Here is a 24,636-nt window from a genome sequence, read left to right as displayed (position 1 = left end):
TTTCAGGGAATGGGGAAGAGAATGGCATGTATCAAAGAAGGAAGAGAAAGAAAATAGTATAACTGAATATCGTATTTAGTGGCTTAGGGGTAGGAGTTAACCAAAATTAAATATTTTGCTATAAACATTAAAAGGTATCTATAGAATATAATTTTTTTAAATGGTATTTATTTAAAATAAATAAGGTGTTAACCTTTGCTATAGGAGGTAAAAATTCCTAATTAAGAAGTAGTCATTTTGTTGTTTGTTGATTATGAAAATATGCATTTTTCAAAACTCCTAAACTAGAAAAGCACAAAAAACTCGATAAGGTGAGGAATATTTCGCAGTTTGTACACATAAGATATGTTTTTTCTCTTTTTTAAAAATTTTATAAAATTCTTATAGATAGAAAATTTCATGTCTGTATTCGACTTACCTTTTAATTGTTTTACCTTAAGTACTAGTCAACAGAACACAAGCGGTACATACTCTTAACTAGCAAATTGAAAAAATATTTTTTTTCCAGAAGTCCTGAGAAACAAGAGAATTACCATTTGTATATATGCTTTTCTCTAAATTTGGGCCAAATAAAATTGTGTGAACAACTTGGATGGCATGCCCACAGATTAAGCTCGTAGGACTTATAATTATTACTCCTAATAAATAAAATTATTCTAAGCCATAAAACTGAAAACTTAAATTAACAACATAACTGAAAGGTGACTATCGGAACAAGTGTTAATTATGAATTATACAGATAATTAAATCGACGAGATAAATATGCTAGTTCATAAGTTTTTCTCGTCTCCAGTATACTTTGCTACAGTAATGTATTATGCAGTGTCCTGCTGAAGAATTAGCCTTTTACATTGAGGCATCAAGGAAAGCATCAGAGACATCATCAAGTTCCACACTTAGATTTTTGGCTGAAGGCAATCCAGCCACCACATTATGTTCAATGCCACATTCATTTGTTCCTCTTCTGATCTTGAAGTAACCATCCTGTTATCATAGAGATAGACATATATTCAGAGAAGAAGCTTATACAAATAGAGTTTAACTTTTGTGTATTGACAGTTTTCAGTTTGTTTAATCATTCAGGCTATAAGATGTGCAGTAAATAACTTACTTTAACCTTTTAAGATACATAGATAGTGTAAAAATTATTTACGGTATCAGTATAGCTAGCGCATCTACAACAAGAAGTTAGGATGTCGATGGTTTGTGCTCATATATGAAAGCATAAGGAGCAAATAGAGAACATACGTCACCCCAGCCTCTATTCCAAGAATTAGCAATAAGCTGCAGAAGATGGGGGAAAAAGATGATGATTAGATTTTGATAAATGGATATGATTTTAGATAGAAAATGACACCACAACTTGAACACATCAAACATACCCAGTAGTCCTCTCCCTGATCACTAGTTCCCCATCCGATAAGCTTAACAGCATGGCCTCCCATACTTTGCCCTGTTACATGCTTGTAAACTCCTGACTTGTAGTGAGCAAAATCCTGTGATTGACAAAAATGTTTTAAGTCATTGGGTTAGCGGAAAGCATTGCTAAGAAAAAGAGAAAATAACAATTATAATCAACGAGAACAATCAAATTCAAACAAGTATTAGTTTACATTAGAGAAACTGAGAAACTAACAATTATAACCAGATAACTTCTGATATTGTGCTAAGCATTAAATTATCTCATTTACAAGTATTAGTTTGCAAGTAAATCTCCGACAACATAAAATGAGAAGGTACATCGATAGTTAAAGTTTCTCAATTATCATAATAGTTACTATCAGGTCACTTAAAAGATAATTACATGTATCACATTATGGGATTGGCAGGTAATTGTTTCTATGTACACATACCACAGGACCAGCATATAAGTTTACCAGCTCAGACAATGTCATGTGTGGAAACTGTATCAAATAATTTTAGTATCAGAACTTAACACTCCCCCTTATCCTCATTACCTCGTAGACGGTAAAAGAGACCTCGACTGGTCCATTTTTGTAAATTTCTGTCATGATACTGTTGGGATCATGGTGGATCCTGTATGCATTGACACCATAATGCTTTGATTTACCCCATAGTAGGTTCTCCTTCACACACTTCCTCTGACACTTTGGGGTGGGATATCCTGGTTCACAACCCGGGTGCGAACATCCCTCGTTATCAAAGTAAGGGTCACACTGCCAGAAAAAACAACTTTATTAGTGATTGTCTGATTGATCAAAAAGATCCACAGTAGCTAATGGTTTTAGTGGAAGCTGTAACCTCTGTGAGGTGAAAATAAGTCACCATTTACCTCTTCTGTGACCACACCCCTACGGATGAAGTATCGCCATGCTGCTATTGGATATCCACCCTCACAACCACTCCCACATAAAAAGCCACAGCATGCTAACAGATCATTTACAGACAGAGAGATATTCTGCATTACACATTAGAAGTTTAACATCAGTGACCATAACTACAGAAATAGTTCACATACGTTTTGTGCTAGGTGAGATGGTTTCCACATGCTTAGACCATGAAAAAGAATCATGTGGCTGGCACGTGAGAGAGCATGCTGTAAATAACTAAATAAAAATGTGTCATCTAAAGCTTTTAAATGAGGCGGTCACACAGTTCAACAGAATTTACCAAGTTATGATGGATACAGAAACGATCAGACAGCGATTCAACAGCACCAAAAGCCCAACAAGAACCGCAATGTCCCTGATCTGTGATGCAAATTTGTCCCGGTGATTTGATGTGCAAAGATGGAAAGCATTAGGATCACTATCATAGAATTATAATTCGATAGTAGTAAGCAAGAACAAGAAGAAACTGACCCAGAATTCTTCCGATAGTGCTACATTGAGGCCAAGTTTTTCGTGCATCAAACTCTTTTGGTAGCTCCGAAAATTTTGGATGAGTTAGAATAGGAATTCCCTCCAAATCACCTTTTCTTGCTGGCTTAACTCCAAGAAGGCGCTTAAATTGTGAAACCTGTGAATACCAAAGATGGACATAATTACAAATGCACGTTTTCGGTGTATAGCTGCAAAATAAGCAACTACTATTGATGGTTAGAGAAAGCGTTAAGCTATAAGATGATCTGACCGTGAAATTCGAGAATCGAGGGTTGAATGCAGCTTTCCATCCAGCTTTGGCATTTTCATTAACCTCTTTGATGATTGATTCCTACATGATCATCCAAAAAAGCTCTCTCAGTTTTCAAATTGAAGGACAAGGGCTATAACATCTTGAATCATGAAAAGAAGAAGAATATACCTGAAGGATAGCAGATTCAACTTTAACTTCAGATATTGGATTCTCTGCAACAACCTGCTTTCCGCAAGAACACTGCAATTCTATTCATCAATAGACAACCTAAAAGCTTATAGGATACAGAGTTGCAACTCCAGGAACAAAAGTATGACACAGTGGGTGACAAACGAAAACTAAAGGTTTCACTTTAATCAAGATGAAACACTTCCAACAATTCTTATTTTCAACATTATAAGACTCTTAACTTAAGGAAAATTAATAAAATTTTTGTAGCAAATGCATTAGAGGTGGAGCCAAGATTTCAAGCTTATGGGTTCGGGAGTCTGATCCTTTAAAGTTATTGGGTTCTTAATAAACAATTTATACATATTCAATGAACTTTTTAAGATAAATACATGGTTTGAATAAAACTTATGGGGTTCGACCGAACCCGTAGTTGGCACTCTGGCTCCGCCCCTGAAATGCATCATATGTGTAAAGCACTATAACGTAGAGCCTAGAGGAAGAATCATAGAACAAGCAGAAATTGTAACTAGTCCATCATTTCTCCCATTTCTGTATTAAAATTTGTGAAGTAATACTTCCTCTCATGTTATACATAGAAACGTGTAAGTTAGTACACATAAGTATTTCGCATCAAACCATATATTTTAACTTCAAAAACATGTCCAATACTTCTCTTTTTTCATTCTCACTAGGTAATGAGAAAATCATTAAAATTTACTTCTACAGTTCTACTCATGATTTCAAGTCAACGCTTAACTAAAGCATAAGAAGTCCAAAATACTCAACAATCTTTGATCTTACTGAAGAAATACTAAAAGGGTAATTCATTTAATCGTCAAAAGCTATATAAATCAAACCAATACGCTAAATCCACCTAAACAAAATCATCAATCCAATAGGCAATTAGAACTAGCCATAAGAAATACTCCTACTGTAGAAAGGTTCAAAGAATGAAGAAACAAACCTGCAATATAAGGATAAACAAAGCACCAAAAAGCAAAGGAGTTGCTAAAGACTTCAGGGTCAAGGCCATTTTTGCTTCTTTTTTTAGCTTTCCAGTTGTGATGTGTAAATGGAGATTTCTCAAAGGCATATATAGGTAGAGGAAAAAGAAAAAGGAGAATAACAATCAATTATTAGCCCATTCTCTTGAAATATAACATGATGGCTTTATCAAACGGAAGATGATGGCTACTAGTGGTTTTATAAGATATTTTTGGATACTTTCGTATTGAAGAGTTTAATCAAGTTAGTCCGTTTTATCTTTCCCAAAAGTCTGGTATTCTAGTTGGACTATTTTACAAGCAATATTGCATTCTCCTTTTTTGTTTTTTTCTGTTTGATTTAACAGAAATTTTCAAGTCTCGTATAGTCATGTGAGATTGCTCGGAAAAAACATGATAGGGGTGACAATTTGAGCTCAAATCCATTCGATTCGTCCAACTCTCTCAAAGTTGGGGAGGTAAGTGAGTTATACATTTGTTGAATTCATTCTATTTCGACCTAACCATTTTAACTCATTTAAAGATGGACTGATTTTTTTGCCTAGATTGAGCTATGAATAATTTTGCTAAAATATCATTATAATGTCTTATAATTAATGTGCTAATATATATATATATATATGACCATACAAAAGAAAAATATCTTAATTTGATAATTTAACAATATATAAAAAATAATACACATTAATTAAAGCTTGGTAAGAATTTGGTGGATTGGGTTATGACCCAAATTTTAGCCCAACTTGACCTAAACCATCTCAGCCGATGTTATTTTTGGGCGGTTCATTGATCCACTCATTTATTGACCCAGCCCATTTTGAACCTGCTCAAAATTAGCCAAACTGTCCAATTGAACCCTTAGGTGATAGTACACAGACCTTTATGGTTGTGTTTGGTTTGAAAGAAAATGTTTTCCATAGAAAATATTTTTCATGGAAAATGAGTAGTTTTATCACTTATTTTCCCTTATTTGGCTGGTGAGTGAAATTTTTTTTACGAAAAATATTTTCTAGTGTTCTACGACTATCTTCCCAGTCGTTGAAAGACTGAGCGAGAATGGTAAGGGGCGCACAAACAAGTTGTGTTTGTTAATAAGCAAACGGGTAAATAAGCGCAAACAATACAAATCTCTTTCTGTATTCAAGCTTGCTCCTAGTTGGGAGCAATGAAAGAAATAAGTGATTAGTCTTTCTACTCTAGGTATTATTTATTTCTTTCAAAAAATAATAAACAAAGAATCATGGTAACCATTCGAACTGGCAAAATTAGTAATATTATCCGTGAACGTATTCTCGAAAGCGAATCAGTACAAAACCATGTGATCTGTACTTGTTTACGTACTGCCCCTTATGCCTAGGGCTTCGTCGTACCCTGCTTGTTGAAGCGGAGCATAGTGCGCTTTAGGCGCTGAGCGAGATAGGTCTCTTCTTTCCTTTCGGTTTGATCTGAAATTTAGCACTTGTTTCCTATTGATTTCCGGGGCGGTGGCATTTTTGAATGAAGTCTTTTTAGGAAAATAATTTTTTATGCTACTCTCCTCAACCACCCACCTTCCTCAAAATACCCATGTTTCATGTATTCCTCCCTCCCCCCCCCCCCCCTCCCTCCAGACTCTATTTTCTTCAAGAATTGAATTATTCTTTACAAAATTCACAAAAACCCAAAGGAACTAATGTGCTACTTTACTTTTTCACACAAGAACAATGTTAAAATTGAGCTTCATAATTAAAAAGAAAATATTTTGTTTTGTTGAAAAAGAAAGTATCTTTTCTACAACATGAAAGGAAATTACTCATTTTATTGAATAAAAGAAAATATTTTTTCTATATCCTGAAAAAAAATACTCAATTTGTTGAAATGAGAAAATATTCTTTCTACACATGAAAAGAAAGTACTCGTTTTGTTAAAATGAAAGAAAATATTTTTTCTACATCACGAAAAAAATACTCAGTTTGTTGAGATGAAAGAAATACATTTTCTACATCATGAAAAGAAAGTACTCTTTTTGTTGAAATGAAAGAAAATACTCTTTTACATCATGAAAAGAAAGTACTCGCTTTGTTGGGGAAAAAAATACTTTTTCTATTTCAGAAAAAGAAAATAATTAGTTTGTTGAAATGAAAGAAACTACTTTTTCTACATCATAAAAGAAAGTACTCCTTTTGTTGAAATAAAAGAAACTACTTTTATTACATTGTAAAAAAAAAGTACTCATTTTGTAAAAATTGAAGAAAATATTTTTTCAACATCATGAAAAGAAAGTGCTAATTTTAATAAAAAAAATAATTTTTATATTTCAAGAAAAGAAAGTACTTAGTTTGTTAAAAATGAAAAAAAAAAAATATTTTTCAACATCATGAAAAAAAAGTACTTGTTTTGTTGAAATGAAAGAAAATACTTGACAAGCGCAAAACACACACTTAAATTGTGCTCGCTAATCAAAGATAGTATAGTATAATATCGTGTCCATATGGATTGGAGTTAAACAGTATTCTCGTAGTTTTTAGCTTGTTTGCTATCCAAGAGGATCAACAGTTGAGATTTATATAATTAAGAATTGAAATTAACTAAGAATCTAAAGCTATTGACTAGTGACTATCAAGACAAGGAATAAGCAACTAAGGTTATTAATGGGAGAAGATAGGTTTTGACAGGATAGGTGCAAGATAATTGTTCGGGATCTAACTCTAAATAATTCACTTCCAATGTTCAAGTGAGTCTCTCGACTTCACTCTATTATTAGTTCAAACGTTCAGCAGAAACTCCTCTCTCGATTAAGTATTAACCTCGCGAGATGAACCAATTTAAGCACTGTGAAGATATGAAAGAATGCGTAGTGGATAAGTCTTTAGGAAAACCTCTTTCGATTATTCTCCTAACTAGGTTTAATCAATGATTCAACTAGCCTCATTCGGTTACTTATAAGAATCTATGAACTCAACCAACAATATAATGCAAAGATATCACAAGTTATGCCTCTCTCGATTACATGAATTAGTGAATATAGATGCAACAATTAAATCTTCCGCAATGATTCAAATACATAAAAATAGAGTTATAATCCACAAACAATCATCAATACACCAAATCCGTCAAACCCCAAAAGGGAACTACTCCATAGACATGGAGAAATTCATCTTGAAGATAATTAAAGTATAGGAAAACATAAATTCGATACAAACTCGGATCTTGAGTGAGGAAGGAATGATGAAATCCTTGTTCTTGTGTTCTTCCAACTCCTCCTTAGGTCTCCAATCTGTCAAAAGTCCCGAAAATGGTATTTTCTGGTGTATTTAAGCGTCCCAAAAAAATCCGGACGAAACTACCCTTTCTTAGCCGAAATAGGAAGTCACTCTAACATTTTTGTGCTACCGCGCCGCCCCATGCGGCGCGCATGTAGGAAATTCCAGAGCGTTTGAAAAAATCATTTCTGGCCACTTTTTGCACTAGCGCCCCGCGGGGCATGACATGGGGCGGTAGTGTAATATTCTCAAAGTGAATTCGTTTTCTCATTTTTTGACATCCAGACTTGGTCTTCGACACCCGAACGTGATCCCGACTTAATTGCTTGGGCTTTTACTCAGACATCAAAGCTCCAAATATCTCGAATTAGCTCCACAACATCTACATAACACGGAATCACTCCTACAAGGCATAAAACACAGAATAAGTGCAAAAACACTACCAATTAAAGCTCAACACAAGTAAAGTACAGTGAATTAGAGTGCAATAAGCGACTAAAATACGGGATTATGGCCTACCATCAACACGCCACACTTAAACCATTGCTCGTCCTCGAGCAATCAAACTACATTTTACATAGACACGACCTTTTTAAACAACCCTCCTAACTCATCACACCAAGAATAATCAAACAGATTAAGCAAAATAGAGTAACATCCTCGCCTCAAGAGTTGAATCAACAACACCACACATTATTCACAACCCGCTCACTTACTCTAACACAGAGGTCAACGACATTATCTTTCCTTCGTGAATCAAGTGTATTCACACAACAATAGAGAGTAGTTCTACAAATAATAAAGTTTAAGAACAATTAGGAACTCAAGATAGAAAGAATTCACTCACTTTCAAAAGTAACATTCATGTGCCACAAAAGACGTACCATAAGCTTGCCCGTAATGTACTACTCTACTAATTGAGCTCATTCAGTCAAGGATGAAGTAGGACTTTATTTAGTTGTAATGTAAGCTGCGAGATGTGTAGGATACATTTGGATATAAGCATGACTACACCTCCCTAAGCACTTTAATACATACAATTTAACCATTCAAAACCCCCCACTTATGCCAACCCATAACTCCATGTTCACATCAATATACGTCAACTCCCAACTTCTTTAAGTACAAATACATCAAGAGTTACTACTATCAATGAATATTTTTTTTACAACAATACAACTACTTTTTTTTTAATTTTTTTTTTCAATTCAAGTGGCTCTTACTTTTTTAAATAGTGCACCTTTCTCCTTATTTTAATAGTTCCACTAAAAACCTAAACCAACACCCTATACTTTAACTTTTACAATGTTCATTACTAATTCAAGTGCTCACGAGAGGTGAAAGGTTCAAATAGATGGTCAATTCAAACAAATGGGTAAGACTTGTAATGTGGTTGCCAAAGAAACATGATTACAGGCTCAAAGGGATTAACTAACATATATAACAATTAGGTGGTTAAAAGGATATATAACTGGCTCAACAAAGAGACGTCTATATCATTTCCAAGACTGAATAATACTATCTCGCTTTGCAAACACACGGGGCAAGTTCTAGACATCAAATGCAATGCACAGAATAACACAAAATCTCTCTCACACACACACACAAACGACACATAACTCACTCAGTATCAGACTCATCAAGACACTTTGGTCAAAGCAGTTAAGCAAAGTTAAGATCATACAATGTAATGTACTTATAAAAGAGTCAAAAATGGAGCCTAAGCGCCACAACTAAAGCACTTACTATTCTCAAGGCATAATAAAGTCAAGAGATATTGCTTTTATTTAAAATCACAACACAAGATCTCCTACTACAAAAATAATAAAAACTAACTACACCCGCTTCAAACAAAATCCTTAAAAAAGAACCGCAGCACAAAGAAAAACCAAGAGGGAATTATTACACTACTAGAGAAAAACAATATTTTTTTTCTTCGACTTTAAAAATTTCAATTAAAAGAAATGAAAACCACTCAAGAAACGAAAACAAATACACTTTTACATATTTACATCCCCCACCCCATACTTTAATTGTGGCATCTCCCCATGGCACACAAATAAAAAGCAAGAGGTAAAGAAAACTCCCCTCAACTTTTTCGGTTTCCGAGAACTTGTGAACTACACCCCTAATTTTGAATTCATTCTTCGTTTTCGCTCCCTGGGATTCTTTATGGAGCTCATCAGGCCAAATTCATCCGAGGATAATTGTAAGACCTACTCTTTTCTTTCTTGCTTGGCCTCATTTTGAGCGCTAAATTGTTCCTGTAGGATAATTCTCAATATGATTTTGCATTCTTTTACAGGAAAGATCAATGCATCTTCCTACAAATCTCCACAAATAAAATCCATATGATCAAAGTTAGAATAAGAAGACAAGGAAGTAAAGTCATGTGAATATTCCTGTGATATGTCCAAGACCATTTCTTCCTCATTCTCTTTTATTAAAGATTGTAAATGTAGATAGGTGGATGTGGGTTTGAACTCTTCTTTTATTGCTTCATAATCAACCAAAGCCTCATTTTCAATCATCTCAGTTGAATCAGAGTCCTGTTGCAGAGTGAAAAACTCTCTCTGTAGATGTTCATCCTCTCGGGTAGGCTCATTCTCGCAGGGTATCTCCTTCATATATTCACCATCACAATGCAATGAGCTTTCTGAAAGTATACTTAATATTTGACTCACTTGCATTGTTAGGTTGTTAAGGGCTTCATCATCTTTGCAAGTCTCTCTTCCACCTTATTCATGAACTTATACATAAGCTCTTCTAAACTACCATTCTCCTCTTTAGGTGGTTGTCTCACTTCGTTTTCATTCTAATCATAATAAGGATATTCATCCCAACTAGAGTCAAGATCGTGCCCATAAGAAACGTCATACATGTACGAACTAGAAACAAAATAAGAGTTTTCAAAAGATGAACCATAGGAGGAATACTTACCTGCTTGACAGTCAAATCATAGATGGTTTCCACAACATTTAAAACAAACAGCAGACTCGTGATAATGTTCGACTGCTAACTCTGCAACTGTTTTCTTAGGCTCGTTATGCTCCATCTTCACATAATTTAGTGTTCAATATCAAGAATATTTTCTTCAATATTTATTCAAAAAAAGAAATCTTGAAGAGAAGTTAACTAAACAAAACTAAAATGAAAGAAAAAATAAAAATAAAAGCATAAAAGCTAATTCCTGAATTAGCACTACAAACTATTTCAAACACTGTTGATTGCCAATCCCCGGCAACTGCACCAAAATTTGACGAGCACAAAACACACACTTAAATTGTGCTCGCTAATCAAAGATAGTATAGTATAATATCGTGTCCACATGGATTGGAGTTAAACAGTATTCTCGTAGTTTCTAGCTTGTTTGCTATCGAGGAGGATCAATAATTGAGATTTATATGATTGTGAATTGAAATTAACTAAGAATCTAAAGCTATTGACTAGTGAATATCGAGACAAGGAATAAGCAACTAAGGTTATCAATGGGAGAAGATAGGTTATGACAAGATAAGTGCAAGATAATTGTTTGGGATCTAACTCTAGATAACTCACTTCCAATGTTCAAGTGAGTCTAGTTCAAACGTTCAGCAGAAACTCCTCTCTCGAATAAGTCTTAACCTCACGAGATGAACCAATTTAAGCACTATGAAGATATGCAAGAATGTGTAGTGGAGCAGTCTTTAGGAAAACCTCTTTCGATTATTCCCCTAACTAGGTTTAATCAATGATTCAACTAGCCTCTTTTGATTACTTATAAGAATCTATGGACTCCATGTCTAGTGAATATAGATGCAATAATTAAATCTTCCACAACGATTCAAATACATAAAAATAGAATTATAATCCACAAACAATCATCAATACACCAAATTCGTCAAACCCCAAAAGGGAACTACTTCATAGACATGGAGAAATTCATCTTGAAGATAATTAAACTATAGGAAAATATAAATTCGATACAAACTCGGATCTTGAGTGAGGAAGGAATGATGAAATCCTTGTGCTTGTGTTCTTCCAAGTCCTCCTTAGCCTCCTTAGGTCTCCAATCTATCAAAGGTCCTAAAAATGGTATTTTCTGATATATTCAAGCCGTCCCAAAATAATTCCGGACGAAACTACCATTTCTTAGCCGAAATAGGAAGTCACGCTAACATTTTTGTGCTACCGCGCCGCGCCCCGTGCTACCTGGCGCGGGGCGGTAGTGCAATTTTCTCAAAGTTAATTCGTTTTCTCATTTTTTTTGACATCTAGACTTGGTCTTCGACCCCCGAACGTGATACCGGCTTAATTGCTTGGGCTTCTACTCAGACTCCAAAGCTCCAATTAGCTGGAATTAGCGCCACAACATCTACATAACTCGGAATCACTCCTACAAGGCATAAAACACACAATAAGTGCAAAAACACTACCAATTAAAGCTCACCACAAGTAATGTACAATGAATTAGAGTGCAATAAGAGACTAAAACACGGGATTATAGTCTACCATAAATACTTTTACTATATAAAAAGAATATACTAATTTTGTTGTAATAACAAAAAGTACTCTATCTACAACATGAAAAGAAAGTACTCTTAATAATAGTTCTATTTAGGTTGGATGGTGGGTGAGGTTGGGGTGGGTGGGGTGTGGTCGAGGGAGGGGGTCGGGGTGGTTTGGGGGTGGGGTAGGTGAGGGTGGGTTAGTGGGCATGAGGAATAAGGTGGAGAAGGTTGAAAAAGAGTTTTGGAAAATGTTTTTCCTTCTTTTGATAGGGAAAATATTTTTCTCTAATTGGAGGAAAATGAGTTGATGAGAAAAATATTTTCCAAAACATTTAAGCCAACCAAACATGGAAATATTGAAAAATATTTTTATGTTTTCCTTCGTACGAAACACACCGTAATGTTCACCATAGTCGATATTGCCTTTAATAGAAGTTAATGTCTCAAAGCTTCCGTTAATCATTGGATTAAGATGCATATTTATTTTACCTGAATGCCAAATATGCTTAATAATTAATAGAGGAACTAAAACTAGAATAATATGATAACTCAAGGGTTAAAAAGACTTAGTTTTGTAAAAATTAAATGGATATTATAGTTAAAAAATAACATATCTCTATATATTGACTTAGAAATCAAAGCCACCCGATCTTTAGTTTGATGGTATGCCCCGATCTTTTCTTTGTAAATCAATTAGATTATTTTCTATTTAGTGGTATAGAAAACTCTTAGAAAAATGTAACAAAGCTGAATAAAACAATTTGAAAAGATAATGTAAAAAGAAAGTGAAATGAAATGTAAAAATAAATTACATTAACCCAAAGTATATTTGAACATTGGACTGAAAACAATAACTTAGAGCCGGAGTGACTGTGACATAGTAAAAATTGTCGTCCATTCCAATTTTAAAGTCAATATCGTGAAAATTCTGAGGAGTAACATCAAGTTTTACTTCTGTAAATTTTTAGATGTGACACACTTTAATCTTAGCCTTTTGGCTGAGGAGATGTGACAGAAGAGGTTGTATTATACTAACAAAATATAAAATATGATTAAGTCACGTTTCTTCGTTTCCAAGGCCAGTGATATAAATCTTCTTTATGATTTTTGGTTTTGTTTTGTTTCCGTTGGTGTGTGGTGGAAACGTGAGTCAGGTGTACATGCCATGGCGAATTAAAAAACTCTTTCTGGGAAACCGTACTTACACAGGTAATCCATAGTGCCAATATTTGAATTGCACAGCTAATTAAACCCATGAGATGAAGATGTAATTTAATGAAGTTTTGGTCCCAAGTCTCGTATATTTTGCTAGTATATAGTGTCTAGTTGAAGAAGTTGCATTTACAGTGAGGCATCAATTTAGCATCAGAGATATCATCAAGTTCCATATTTAGATTTTGGGCTGAGGAATAGTTTAATATAACATCATTGCTTTATTTAAAAGACGGAAAGCAAAAGGTAAAATTTGAAATAATTGGATTGTTGATTTTATTTTAGTTTCCTTTTTAATTTTAGTGCATTACCAGGTAGTATTACTTAATTGTATTTCAATTTTGACTGCTTTTTAACATAACATGTAACCTTGACCGACTGATCTTATATAGTTTTAATGAATTAAGTGATTCAGATTTGCCTTAAAAAGGAATGATGGGAAATTGGAATATATATAGAGTACAATTTTATTATAATTGTAATTAAAAAAAAAAACACAAATATTACGCACACTCAATAATTACTTATTTGAAACAGTTAATTCAACATCTTGAGATTCAAAGCAATAATTTCATATACTTGTCCCCACTTGATGCGCACTAATATATCTGAATTCTTATGCAATACACACGTGCATAACGCATAAGTTACAACAGAATTTTATTAGGAGTTGCATTTGTTAGGGAGCACTTTACCCGTAATGTAAGATTTTTTATTGTGCGAATCCAAATTTAGTCGAGCTCCAATGCAAATACTGAATACCAAATTGGAAAGCAAAAAAATGAAAAAACAAATCCTATGCTCTTCTTGCTTTGTTGCATGCACTAGATTCGAATGGTAAGTATTATTCATCATCCCAGTGTAGCTCATCTTTCATTTGTTACATGACTGAAGACGGAAAAGGGCCAAAACTATCCCTATCGTTTGCTAAATGGTTTATAACTACCATCCGTTCATTTATCCGTCTAAAAAAATTAATTCTATTTATAAAATTACCCCCGCGACTAACGGCAAAACTGGTGGGCCTACAATTTAATGACGTGTCATTCTCCTACTGTGCCACGTGGCAATCTCTGACTAAAATAAAAGATAAATCTTATTTCGACCCACTTAGCTGACCCGACCCAATGGCTTCCCCATTTCCCCGATCTTCTTCTTGATTTCACCCAAACTCTCTCTCTGCTACTCCATCGCCATAGCTACTGCTCTCAACAAGCAAATTATAATGCTATGTCATAAAAAAGAAGCGAATCCATCAAATCATACACAAGTATCCTCAGTTTCCAGCCCCAAGATCAAAGAGGATGCATCAGTAAATAAAAAGATGAACCCATTTGTTTTTGGTCTTACCAATAATTTGCCAACATTGGAAACAAGAGGATGACCATGCTCCTCCTTAGTAAGCACTGTTAATCATAAATGAAAATAAGAAGAGCTAGGTCCAAGTACCGCACTAAGAAATGACGATATGAAGGATCATAATCTTGACAAGTGTGATGACCCAAAAGGTCATCACATGCTTTTAAATTAAATCCTGTATTTTCGAGGCCTTGAAAATCTCATTTAGAGTCATCTCGATTTGCGTGCGCAGTCCGGGCGCGTAGCCGGAAAGCTTAAATATGAAAATCTGTAAAAAATGATAAAATTTGGTTAATAAATGAATTAATTTGACTTCGGTCAACGTTTTGGGTAAACGGACCCGGACTCGTGATTTGACGGTCCCGGAGGGTCCGTAGGAAAATACGGGACTTGGGCGTATGCCCGGAATCGAATTCCAAGGTCCCAAGCCCGAGAAATGAATTTTTAAAGGAAATTATTTTCTGAAATTGTTTAAGGAAATTGAAATGAAATTTGTTTAGAACATGGTGGTATCGGGCCCGTATTTTGGTTCCGGCGCCCGGTACAGGTCTTATATTTGATTTAAGTCATTTCTGTAAAATTTGGTGAAAAACGCATGTCGTTTGACGTGATTCGGACCTAAATTGCTAGAGTTGATGTTTTATGAAGTTTGAGAAAAATCCTTTGATTTTGAGGTTTAATTCGTGATTATCGAGGTTATTTTAGCGATTTGATCGCACGGATAAGTTCGTATGATGTTGTTGAGTTAGTACGTATGTTTGGTTAGGAGCCCCGAGAGCTCGGATGTGTTTCGGAAAGTTTTGGACTTAAGAAAATTGCAGAAACAACTGATCTGGTGTACTGATACTTTCTCCTTCGCATTCACGGGAGAACCCACGCGAACGCGATGCATTAAATTTTGTCGAAGGAAAATCCTTCTATGCGAACGCGTAGCTCAGGTCGCGAACGCGAGGCAGTGGGGGGCTATACCTTCGCGAACGCGGTCCTGGCCACGCAAACGCGAAGGCCAAGTGGGCCTGGGCAGGGGGTGGGGCAATTACCCTACGCGAACGCGACCCGTTGGACGCGAACGCGAGGGCTCGAGGGGATCCTTCTCCGCGAACACGAGCCCGTTTACGCGAACGCGAAGGTTTATCCAGCCTGACCCATCGCGAACGCGAAGGGTCTGTCGCGAACGCGAAAGACAATTTCGCCCAATGATTTTTTAAAAGACCAAAAATAGAGCACTTTCGGGATTTTATAAAAATTTCATAAACCCCTTCTTCTCCAAAGCTCTAGGACGATTTTTGAAGCATTTCTTCACCAAAATCTCTTGGGTAAGTAATCTTTAACTTGTTTTCTTCCATTTTTTTCAACACCCACTAGATTTCTAGACCTAAACATGTGATTAAGGGTAGAAAATTAGGAATTTGGGTAGAATTAGGGCTTTTTGATTATTTATGATTTAGACCTCGTTTGGGGGTCGGATTTGAAAACAAATTATATATTCGGACTCGTGGGTGAATGGGGGAGCGGATTTTGGTTCGAACCTCGTGTTTTGACCAAGCGGGCCCGGGGTTAATTTTTGGGTTTTTGGGAAGAATGATTAGAAAGTTATAATTTGGCATTGGGATTGAATTGTTTAGCGTTTATTGATGTTATGAAGTCGATTATGTATAGATACGATCGATTTGGAGCCGAATCCGAAAGGAAAGGCGGTGTTGGAGGTTTGAGTTGGTCGTGGAAGTTTGAGGTAAGTGTTCGGTCTAACATTAGCTTGAGGGATTAGGAGTTGAATCCTATTTGCTATTTGCTTCTTGTTGAGTACGACGTATAGGCATGGTGACGAGTATCTATGCGTTGGTGTCGAGCATGACCGTGAGTCTTAGATTGATATTTGTTGCACTCTTAAATGATGCTACGGATGCTTTAGTGGGTAAATTCTTGACATTGAGCAAAGACTTAGTTTATTTTCGTGAAATTTATTTATGATTGAGAATTGATGATAATTGAGATGAGTAGGAGTTGAGTTAAGGTTGGTTATAGTTGATTCTCCCTTGCCGGGACGTATATACTTGTACTGTTGAGTTCCCTTGCCGGGATAGTGTAGTTCATTGTTGATCCCTTGCCGGGACGGTTATTATGATTATTGTTGACTGTATATTTGGAACGAGTTGCGCGCCGCAACATGATTATTATATATGGATCGGGTTGCACGCTGCAACATTATTATTATTATATATGGATCGGGTTGTACGCCGCAACTTTATTATTATATATGGATCGGGTTGCACGCCGCAACAATTGTATTATATGGATCGGGTTGCACGCCGCAACAAATATTATATTGGATCGGGTTGCGCGCCGCAACAGTATTATTATTGTCTGTTGTAGATTTTGGACTGTCCTCTCATATTTCTTTTACGTTTCTGCTGGATTTGATATGTTCCCCGAAGTATGTACCCCCTCCCATTTAAACTGCCTATTCCTGTTTATTTACCGTATGTGATATAACTGCACAGGTTTATCTGGAGTCTGGTCCTAGCTTCGTCACTACCTCGCCGGGGTTAGGCCAGACACTTACCAGCACATGGGGTCGGTTGTGCTGATGCTACACTTTGCACTATGTGCAGATACCGGAGCAGCTTTTGAGCAGTAGTGCTTGGGGAGCCAGCCTTCAGTCCACAGAGATTCCGAGGTAGCCCTGCAGACGTCTGCAGGCCCGGCGTCTCTTCTATTATTATATGTTCTGTTTTCATTTGTATCCGAGACAGACAGTATTTCTCTTTCTTCAGACATCTGTATGTAGTATTCATAGACAGTCCGTGAATGTTATGGCACCGGTTTCTGGGTAGAGACATATGTTGGCTATTAGTAACGATTTGGTATTATATTTGTCTAAGTCTTCCGCTTAAATTTTCTTCTTCCGCTATTATTTCACTGTTTATCACCTGTTATTATCAGTAATTAAAGGTATTAAAAATGAGAAGGGTTAAGAATTCTAATTTCGTGGCTTGCCTAGCTTCTACGAGTAGGCGTCATCACGACTCCCGAGGATGGGAAATCCGGGTCGTGACAACAAGAAAAAGGATGCCACTACATAAATACACGACAATAGGAAATTGGAGTTCTAAAATACTATTCATCTCGTAAGAATTGTGCACCAAGGAAATCTATAATCAAGTCAAGAATACACCTGATAAAGGGTGATTCCAAAATTTTGATAGGATCAGTTAGGTTTTTTTTTTTCGGATCCACTAAATTGCCTAGTCCTTTCACCGGCAACTGAAGATGGGATGTTAGTTGACTGAGCTAAAGCTCTAGCTATGATAGACCTCAATAATATTAAAGACCCAAAAGATTCTTCAAAATTGTAAAGAGATAGAGAGAAGAAAGGAAAAAGAAATAGAGAGACATTGAAAAAGGTCAGCCGTGTATTGCTATAGGATCAGTTAGGTGGTTAATGTAATTTTATGACCCAGATAACAAAATCTTGGGTCGGATAAGGTAAATGAGTTAAAATAATATCCATTTTTGTTCCAGTCAGAGATTGCCACGTGGCCCAGTAGAAATATGACACGTCACTAAATTGTAGGCTCACAAGTTCTGCCGTTAGTCGCGGGGGTAATTTTATTAATAGAATTAACGTGGTGTGTTTTTTTGGACGGATAGATGGACGGAGGGTAGTTATAAACCGTTTAGCAAACGATAGGGGTAGTTTATGCCCTTTTCCGTTTCTTATATACTAGAGTTTGACGTTTTCATAAGTTCCTAGGCTAGATCTCGAGCCGATTACACCTAGTTTTTTTTTTTAAAAAAAAAAACAAAAAAAAGAATTTGTCATTATGGTTTTAAAAAGATTATCATTATTAGTTTTTGCTTCATTTAGGAAGGATGTGACAGAAACGTGATTCAGATGTACAAATTTCGATCACAAATGAGTGTGCTACGTGCCATAGCGAATATCGAAAGCTACAGGTACCCTTATCTTCCTCTCTTTTTCCACTGGGGTAAGGTAATATATCTTTCACACTCCCTTAAACAGTTGGAAGAGGTAGGTGACTCTATAATGAACATTTACTGTCATCTTTAAGGATCAAATAATTGTGGTACTGGTGTTAACGCCGAATGTACTGTGTCTGTTTCTCACATTAAAATTGACTTATACTCTATTTATAGTGAAATAAAAAAATTTATGCTTGAATTATGTTTGTAAATAGAAATGCTTAACTTAAAAATCCTAAATCAGAGACGTCTATGAATTTCTTTAGCATTTGGATTATTGTGTATCCAATTTCCCCTCTGGAATGCTTTTAACACCCTTGTTTAATTTGTTCCTTTCTTTAAAACTACAGTGTCCGAACCAGCTCATGTGCACCTCAACTTGCTTAAATTTTGTTCTTGGTACACCTGAAAGTAAATCACACTGCTAGTTCCAGTATCAATTTTTTTTTTTTTTTTTTTACATAAATAAAAATTAATATTCTTCACAAGTCTAAAATCATTGCATTGCAAAGTGCAAACTACCTTCTAAAACAAATTGCATTGTTAATAACTCTGAAGTGTTTGATTAAAGGAACCCCGATAGCTAATTAAAATGCTTGTCTCTCTATTTAAAGGAGTTCTAGTCACAAGGCCATTATGTAGACATGGCTGCAGGGGTTGGCAATCTTTTATGGTTCTAGATCTCTTCTACAGTCATATGCAAGATTAAATAGGCCAATATACTACATATAATTTAGCATTAAGTACAAGAAATAGGTATACGATAATTCATCATTCATAATCAACACTGCTGGAATGAGGTTGTACATGTCCAAAGGTAAAAGGAAATAATGACTCGGGAAATTTTACATCTACAAAGCTAAAAGAAAGACCAACACAGAAAATGTAATCAACGCGATTTCACCACTTGAAGAAACAGAACTTCATGGGGGTGAAAGGAAGCTCAAACCTTAGATTTTAAGGCCAAAGCAGTATGAAAGAAAATCACTAAGCATAAATTCATCAATTGTCAGCTCTCTCACTGGGTGCAGCATCTGCTCAACTGTAAGCAGCATCAGCTGAGGTGGTGTCCATGTCATTAAGACCCAACTCCTCGTTTTGCTCCCACGATCTTACGTACTCTTCAACTGCAGTAATGATGCAACATATATGTTCAAAAATGAGCAAAATTAAACACGCCTAGCAAATCTATTGTCAATTAAAGGACGTTAGTGTAAAAGAGAGAACAAATATCCACATACTTGGGTATCTTCTTTATCCTTCCATCAGAAATCAAAGAAACATTACTCTGGTGGAAAACGGATGAGGGGACATTTTGGCAAAAATAATAACTACACCATTCAATTATGATTATAGAGCAAATGACTAGTTTATCTGAGGTTCTTTCTCCTTCTCTCTATTCTCTTAAGGCGCACCATATTTTTTTCCTTTGTGTGTGTGTGTGTTTGGGGGGNNTTGCTTGATTTTTACCGGCCAAAAAACACAAAATCCAGTATAAACTTTACAAATAGGTAGGGTTGAATGAAGACGAAAGATGACCCCATGTATTAAGCTAAAAGCATGAAATTTTACCAGCCATACTTGTTTCCCATCGAAATTTCATATTAGCATACTATCAAAACAATTCACACGTCTTGCATGAACGACTCCTGAGCTGCAAATCTTACTTACATGTTAACTGTTTGTCATCCTTGATATCATCGGTTGCAGGTGCAACAAAAGAATTTGAAAGTGCATCGTCGATGATCAATGTCCACGGTTGTCCCAAGCTCAAAAACTGTTGAATGTTTGAAATGCAAACAAAATATATATTAAATAAAAAAAAATTGGAATGAAGTTATATAGAGGAAAATTGAAAGGGGTCTTGTATTTGAAAATACAAATTGTATCTTCACATTTCAGTCATGGACCAAAAATGGTTACATCCACCTAAAATAGCTCCTCGGACAAAAGCTAGACGTAATTATCGAATATTGGCAAATTATTTTCCATTAACGTATTCATAGAACCAGGTGATTCATATCTCATAATCCTGAATAAATATGAAATTCTATGAAGAAAAATCACAGATAAGATTAAACAATATCTGATATAGCAATCAAGAGGTATCTGATATACCTTGTCTAGTCTTGCTCGGAAATCCAACCACTTGCTCTTCCTGTCTTCATCAAGACTGTCTCCAAATGTGAATCCATGTACTCTCTCAAGACCTACATTTAAAACAAAAAGTTCATTCAAGAGGATGCTTAAATGACAGAAATTTAAGAAAAAACAAATACAGATACCACAAAAGAATAGGTCATTACGATTGAATAGGACGATTAAATAGCCCATGTAAAATAATTAGAGTATTTAACGAGTTAAGATATTGATTAGACAAATGCCATTTGTCACAAAAAGTCTTAAGGTTAACAAATGCAAAATAAATGAAAGAATAAATCAGAAACATGTAAAGAGTCTTAAAAATGACGACTGTAGATTCACAGACGTTCAACTGAAGCTCGACCTTGGATGAGTTTGACAAGTATGCCTCATTGGAATACCCAATGTACTGAATATGCATTCACATATATTATTGTCTAAGAAATTGAAACAAGGAAAGGGATAAGAAAACAAGGAAAAAGAAGATACTCACTTTCGCTAATTTTTGTTATTAGACCCTCAACTGTCGTCACCATTCCTCCCAAAGTGCCGCTAGCAAGCTCTAACTCAAGCTCAGGAATTTCCACTCCAGCACTATCAGACTGCAAAGAAACATAGTGGATGGAACTGTTAAATGGCTCCAAGCTATTAGAAACAACGTAACATGCGTAATATCAAGCAAATTCAAGACAATTAGGGCTCAATGGTTAGGATGAAGGTATATATGATAAACATAGAAGAAATGCATCCATAAAGATGTAAAACGTCAACTGTCAAGTAGAACTAGTTAAGGACAGCTTCTTCAACAACCCTCCTAATTGCAGCATTTTAGTCAAGGTATATTGCAAAATACGTGTCATAATTCTTTTATCCATCAACTTAACTGTCTCTTTTCATGAAGGAATAGATTCTGGTCCAGAACAGTCCCAAAACTGTTACAGGCTCTATACCAGTTAAAAGACTAAACAAAGGCCCTGCACTCAGCTAGAAAGTTCAGTCAACATTAATTTCGAGATGTATCAGACATGAATAAGAAAGTGACCAGAAATACTAGAGCGGTGCTAACTCCTTTCAAATCTTTTTTACGCATCAGATGAAAATGCCTGCTCTTGAACATGATATTGATGCTGTCCTCTAACTCCATTTCTTATTCTCTTTATTTATTTGATAGGGCATTTCTTAATCTCTTTATTAAATTATGAGCGGCTTGGGTGAATTTAATCAGTACTAAAGCAGAGACTTCAGAACAAAACCACTAATATAAGAAGAAAGGAAATGGACAAAAATACTGAATAACCCTAGTCAAGACAACAGAGGAATGACATATAACTAATGGGCCACTGCAAGAAAACTACAAAGTGGAACAAGTAGCAGCTGCAAATAAGAAGATGAAGGTTAAAAGAAATAGCAGTGCAGAAAGTGGACTCTGCTGCACTGCTTTGATGGCAAGGTATGGGGTGCTTTTCTAGTCTGTTTTTTTTTTAGTTAGGGGGGGGGGGGGGGTAACAGTAATGTTCGGGTCAGCTTGTGCACACCTCGACTATTCCACCGGGTAACTACTACGTCCCATCAACCCTGGGACTAGGTAACTCTGCTCACAAAGCTTTAGGCAGATGGGCAGGAATCACTTAATATTTTTATCTCGTCTGGAATTTGAACCCGCTCACCAAAGTTCTCATCGACTTCATTGCCTATTAGGCCACACCCTTACCCTTGGGTTCCAGGGTGCTTTGCTAGTCTTAATGTCGTGAAAAAACAATTCTCTTTGACCTGATGTTGGAATGTGGGAAGTTGATGTTGTTTGTTCTTTAGTTTTTTGACTTTTTCTTTGCCAGCCAACATGTTTTTTTTTTCCTTTTACTTGTGACTATCTAAAAACAAGTTTTATAATCTCGGGTCATAAGCATGAAATGTATTCCATTTTCAGATACTGTGTCGTCTTCGTTCTTCAAGCATGCTCTCAAATGCATGAAATGTATTCCATTTTCAGATACTGTGTCGTCTTCGTTCTTCAAGCATGCTCTCAAATGCTGTATCAATCAATCCGCAAGGAAAACAAATATTTTTTATGGAAAGTCCCAACTTCCGGACAAGAAAAATCAAATCTTGGCATTCATGCCAATAGGCTGGATACTTTACATCATTGAACAAGTTTGCTTTTACTAATCATGATCTTCTCTATCTTTTAAGGGTAAGGTCTGCGTAGATACTACCCGCCCCAGACAAGATCTGCGTACACACTACCCACCCCAGACCCCACTTGTGGGAATACACTGGGTTTGTTGTTGTATATGTTGTAATCATGATCTTCAAAGTTTGAAAGTACATGTTACATGTGAAAGCAGCATGTAAATGTCCTATCTATAGTCAAATATACAACAACACAAACCCAGTTTGATCCCAACAGGTGGGGTCTGGGGAGGGTAGTCTGTACGCAGACCTTACCCCTACCTAATGTAGGTAGAGAGGCTGTTTCCAATAGACCCTCAGCTCTGGAAGGGCAAGAAGAAGAAGAGGAAAGCAAGGAAGGAAGAAAGAAGGAAGAGAAAAGAGGAGAGATAAAGGATAAGTAGTACCAAATAATAGCAGTAGCTGAGGCGAACAAAACCACATAACGCAATAGAAATATAAGAATATGAAGGGACATGCATGCTACTAAGACTATCGGTGAACAACTATAAACTACCTGCTAACCTTCTACCTTAATCCTCGACCTCCACACCCTCCTATCAAGGGTCATGTCCTCAGTGAGCTGAAGTAGTACCATGTCCTGTCTAATCACCTCTCCCCAGTACTTCTTAGGCCTACCCCGACCTCTTCTCAAACTCTCCATGGCCAACCTCTCACACCTCCTGACATGAGCATCAATGCTTTTCTCTTAACGTGTCCGAGCCATCTCAGCCTCGACTCCCGCAGCTTGTCCTCCACAGAGGCTACTCCTACTCTGTCCCGGATAGCTTCATTCTTAATCCTATCTCTCCTGGTACACCCACACATCCATCTCAACATCCTCATCTCTGCTACCCTCATCTTCTGCACGTGGGAGTTCATGACTGGCCAACACTCAACCCCATACAGCATAGCCGGTCAAACCACCACTCGATAAAACTTACCCTTAAGTCTTAGCGGCACATTGCTATCACACAAAACACCGGAAGCGAGCTTCCACTTCATCCATCCTGCTCCAATGCGATGTGCGACATCTTCGTCAATCTCCCCGTTACCCTGGATAATAGACCCGAGATACTTAAAACTCGCTCTCTTGGGGATAACTTGAGCGTCAAGCTTAACCTCTACGTCTGCATCATGGGTCCCGTCACTGAATTTGCACTCCAAGTATTCTATCTTGGTTCTACTCCGTTTGAAACCTTTAGACTCCAAGGTCTGTCTCCAAACCTCCAACCTCGCGTTAACTCCGCTACGCGTCTCGTCAATCAACACTATATCATCGGCAAATAGTATGCACCAAGGCACCTCCCCTTGGATGTGTCGCGACAATACATCCATCGCCAAGGCAAATAAAAATGGGCTAAGAGCCGATCCCTGGTGCAACCCCATCACCACATGGACATGCTCCGAGTCACCCCCCATAGTCCTCACTCGAGTCCTAGCATCATCATACATATCCTTAATCACCCTAATGTACGCTACCGGAACGCCGCTAACATCCAAACACTTCCACAGGACCTCCCTCGGGACTTTATCGTATGCTTTCTCAAGGTCAATAAACACCATATACAAATCCTTCTTCCTTTCCCTGTACTGCTCCACTAATCTCCTTACTAGATGAATCGCTTCCGTAGTCGAAAATTAAGATAAAAAAGAAAACAATTTTTTTTGACAAGGTAAATAAAAAAGGGCATGGAAGGTTGCTCCCCTAGCCATTACGTGGGTGATATTGAAAGAGAGAAATAGGAGAGTTTTTTTTTTTCTTTT

General features: G+C 36.4%; 2 protein-coding genes across 3 annotated transcripts in view; both read right to left on the bottom strand.

Moving 5' to 3' along the window:
• On the bottom strand, nucleotides 658–4,506 carry LOC109209344 (cathepsin B-like). 2 transcript variants are annotated; one of them, XM_019372607.1, is made up of 10 exons: nucleotides 4,232–4,506; nucleotides 3,265–3,336; nucleotides 3,094–3,174; nucleotides 2,823–2,979; nucleotides 2,632–2,711; nucleotides 2,294–2,419; nucleotides 1,959–2,177; nucleotides 1,383–1,496; nucleotides 1,249–1,284; nucleotides 658–984 (listed from the first exon to the last, which is right to left on the bottom strand). In XM_019372607.1, the coding sequence occupies exons 1-10, from the start codon at nucleotides 4,358–4,360 to the stop codon at nucleotides 847–849; spliced, it is 1,152 nt and encodes a 383-aa protein (XP_019228152.1). In that variant the 5' UTR covers nucleotides 4,361–4,506; the 3' UTR covers nucleotides 658–846. The 2 variants fall into 2 exon arrangements, with proteins under 2 accessions (XP_019228152.1, XP_019228159.1); XM_019372614.1 differs by having other exon boundaries at nucleotides 3,265–3,318.
• Nucleotides 19,269–24,636, bottom strand: part of LOC109209338 (zinc finger protein ZPR1-like) — a 15,510-nt gene continuing 10,142 nt past the window's right edge. The window contains exons 13-16 of the mRNA XM_019372600.1: nucleotides 21,194–21,302; nucleotides 20,677–20,768; nucleotides 20,230–20,335; nucleotides 19,269–19,685 (exon numbers count right to left, since the gene is read on the bottom strand). Of these exons, the coding sequence (XP_019228145.1) occupies nucleotides 19,597–19,685; nucleotides 20,230–20,335; nucleotides 20,677–20,768; nucleotides 21,194–21,302 (396 nt within the window). The 3' untranslated portion in view covers nucleotides 19,269–19,596. The remainder of the gene's footprint in view (nucleotides 19,686–20,229; nucleotides 20,336–20,676; nucleotides 20,769–21,193; nucleotides 21,303–24,636) is intronic.

This window comes from Nicotiana attenuata, chromosome 2, assembly GCF_001879085.1.
Source record: "Nicotiana attenuata strain UT chromosome 2, NIATTr2, whole genome shotgun sequence".
NCBI classification, from domain to species: Eukaryota; Viridiplantae; Streptophyta; class Magnoliopsida; order Solanales; family Solanaceae; genus Nicotiana; species Nicotiana attenuata.
Note: the sequence above shows the minus strand (reverse complement) of the source record. Positions and strands in the feature narration are given on the sequence as shown.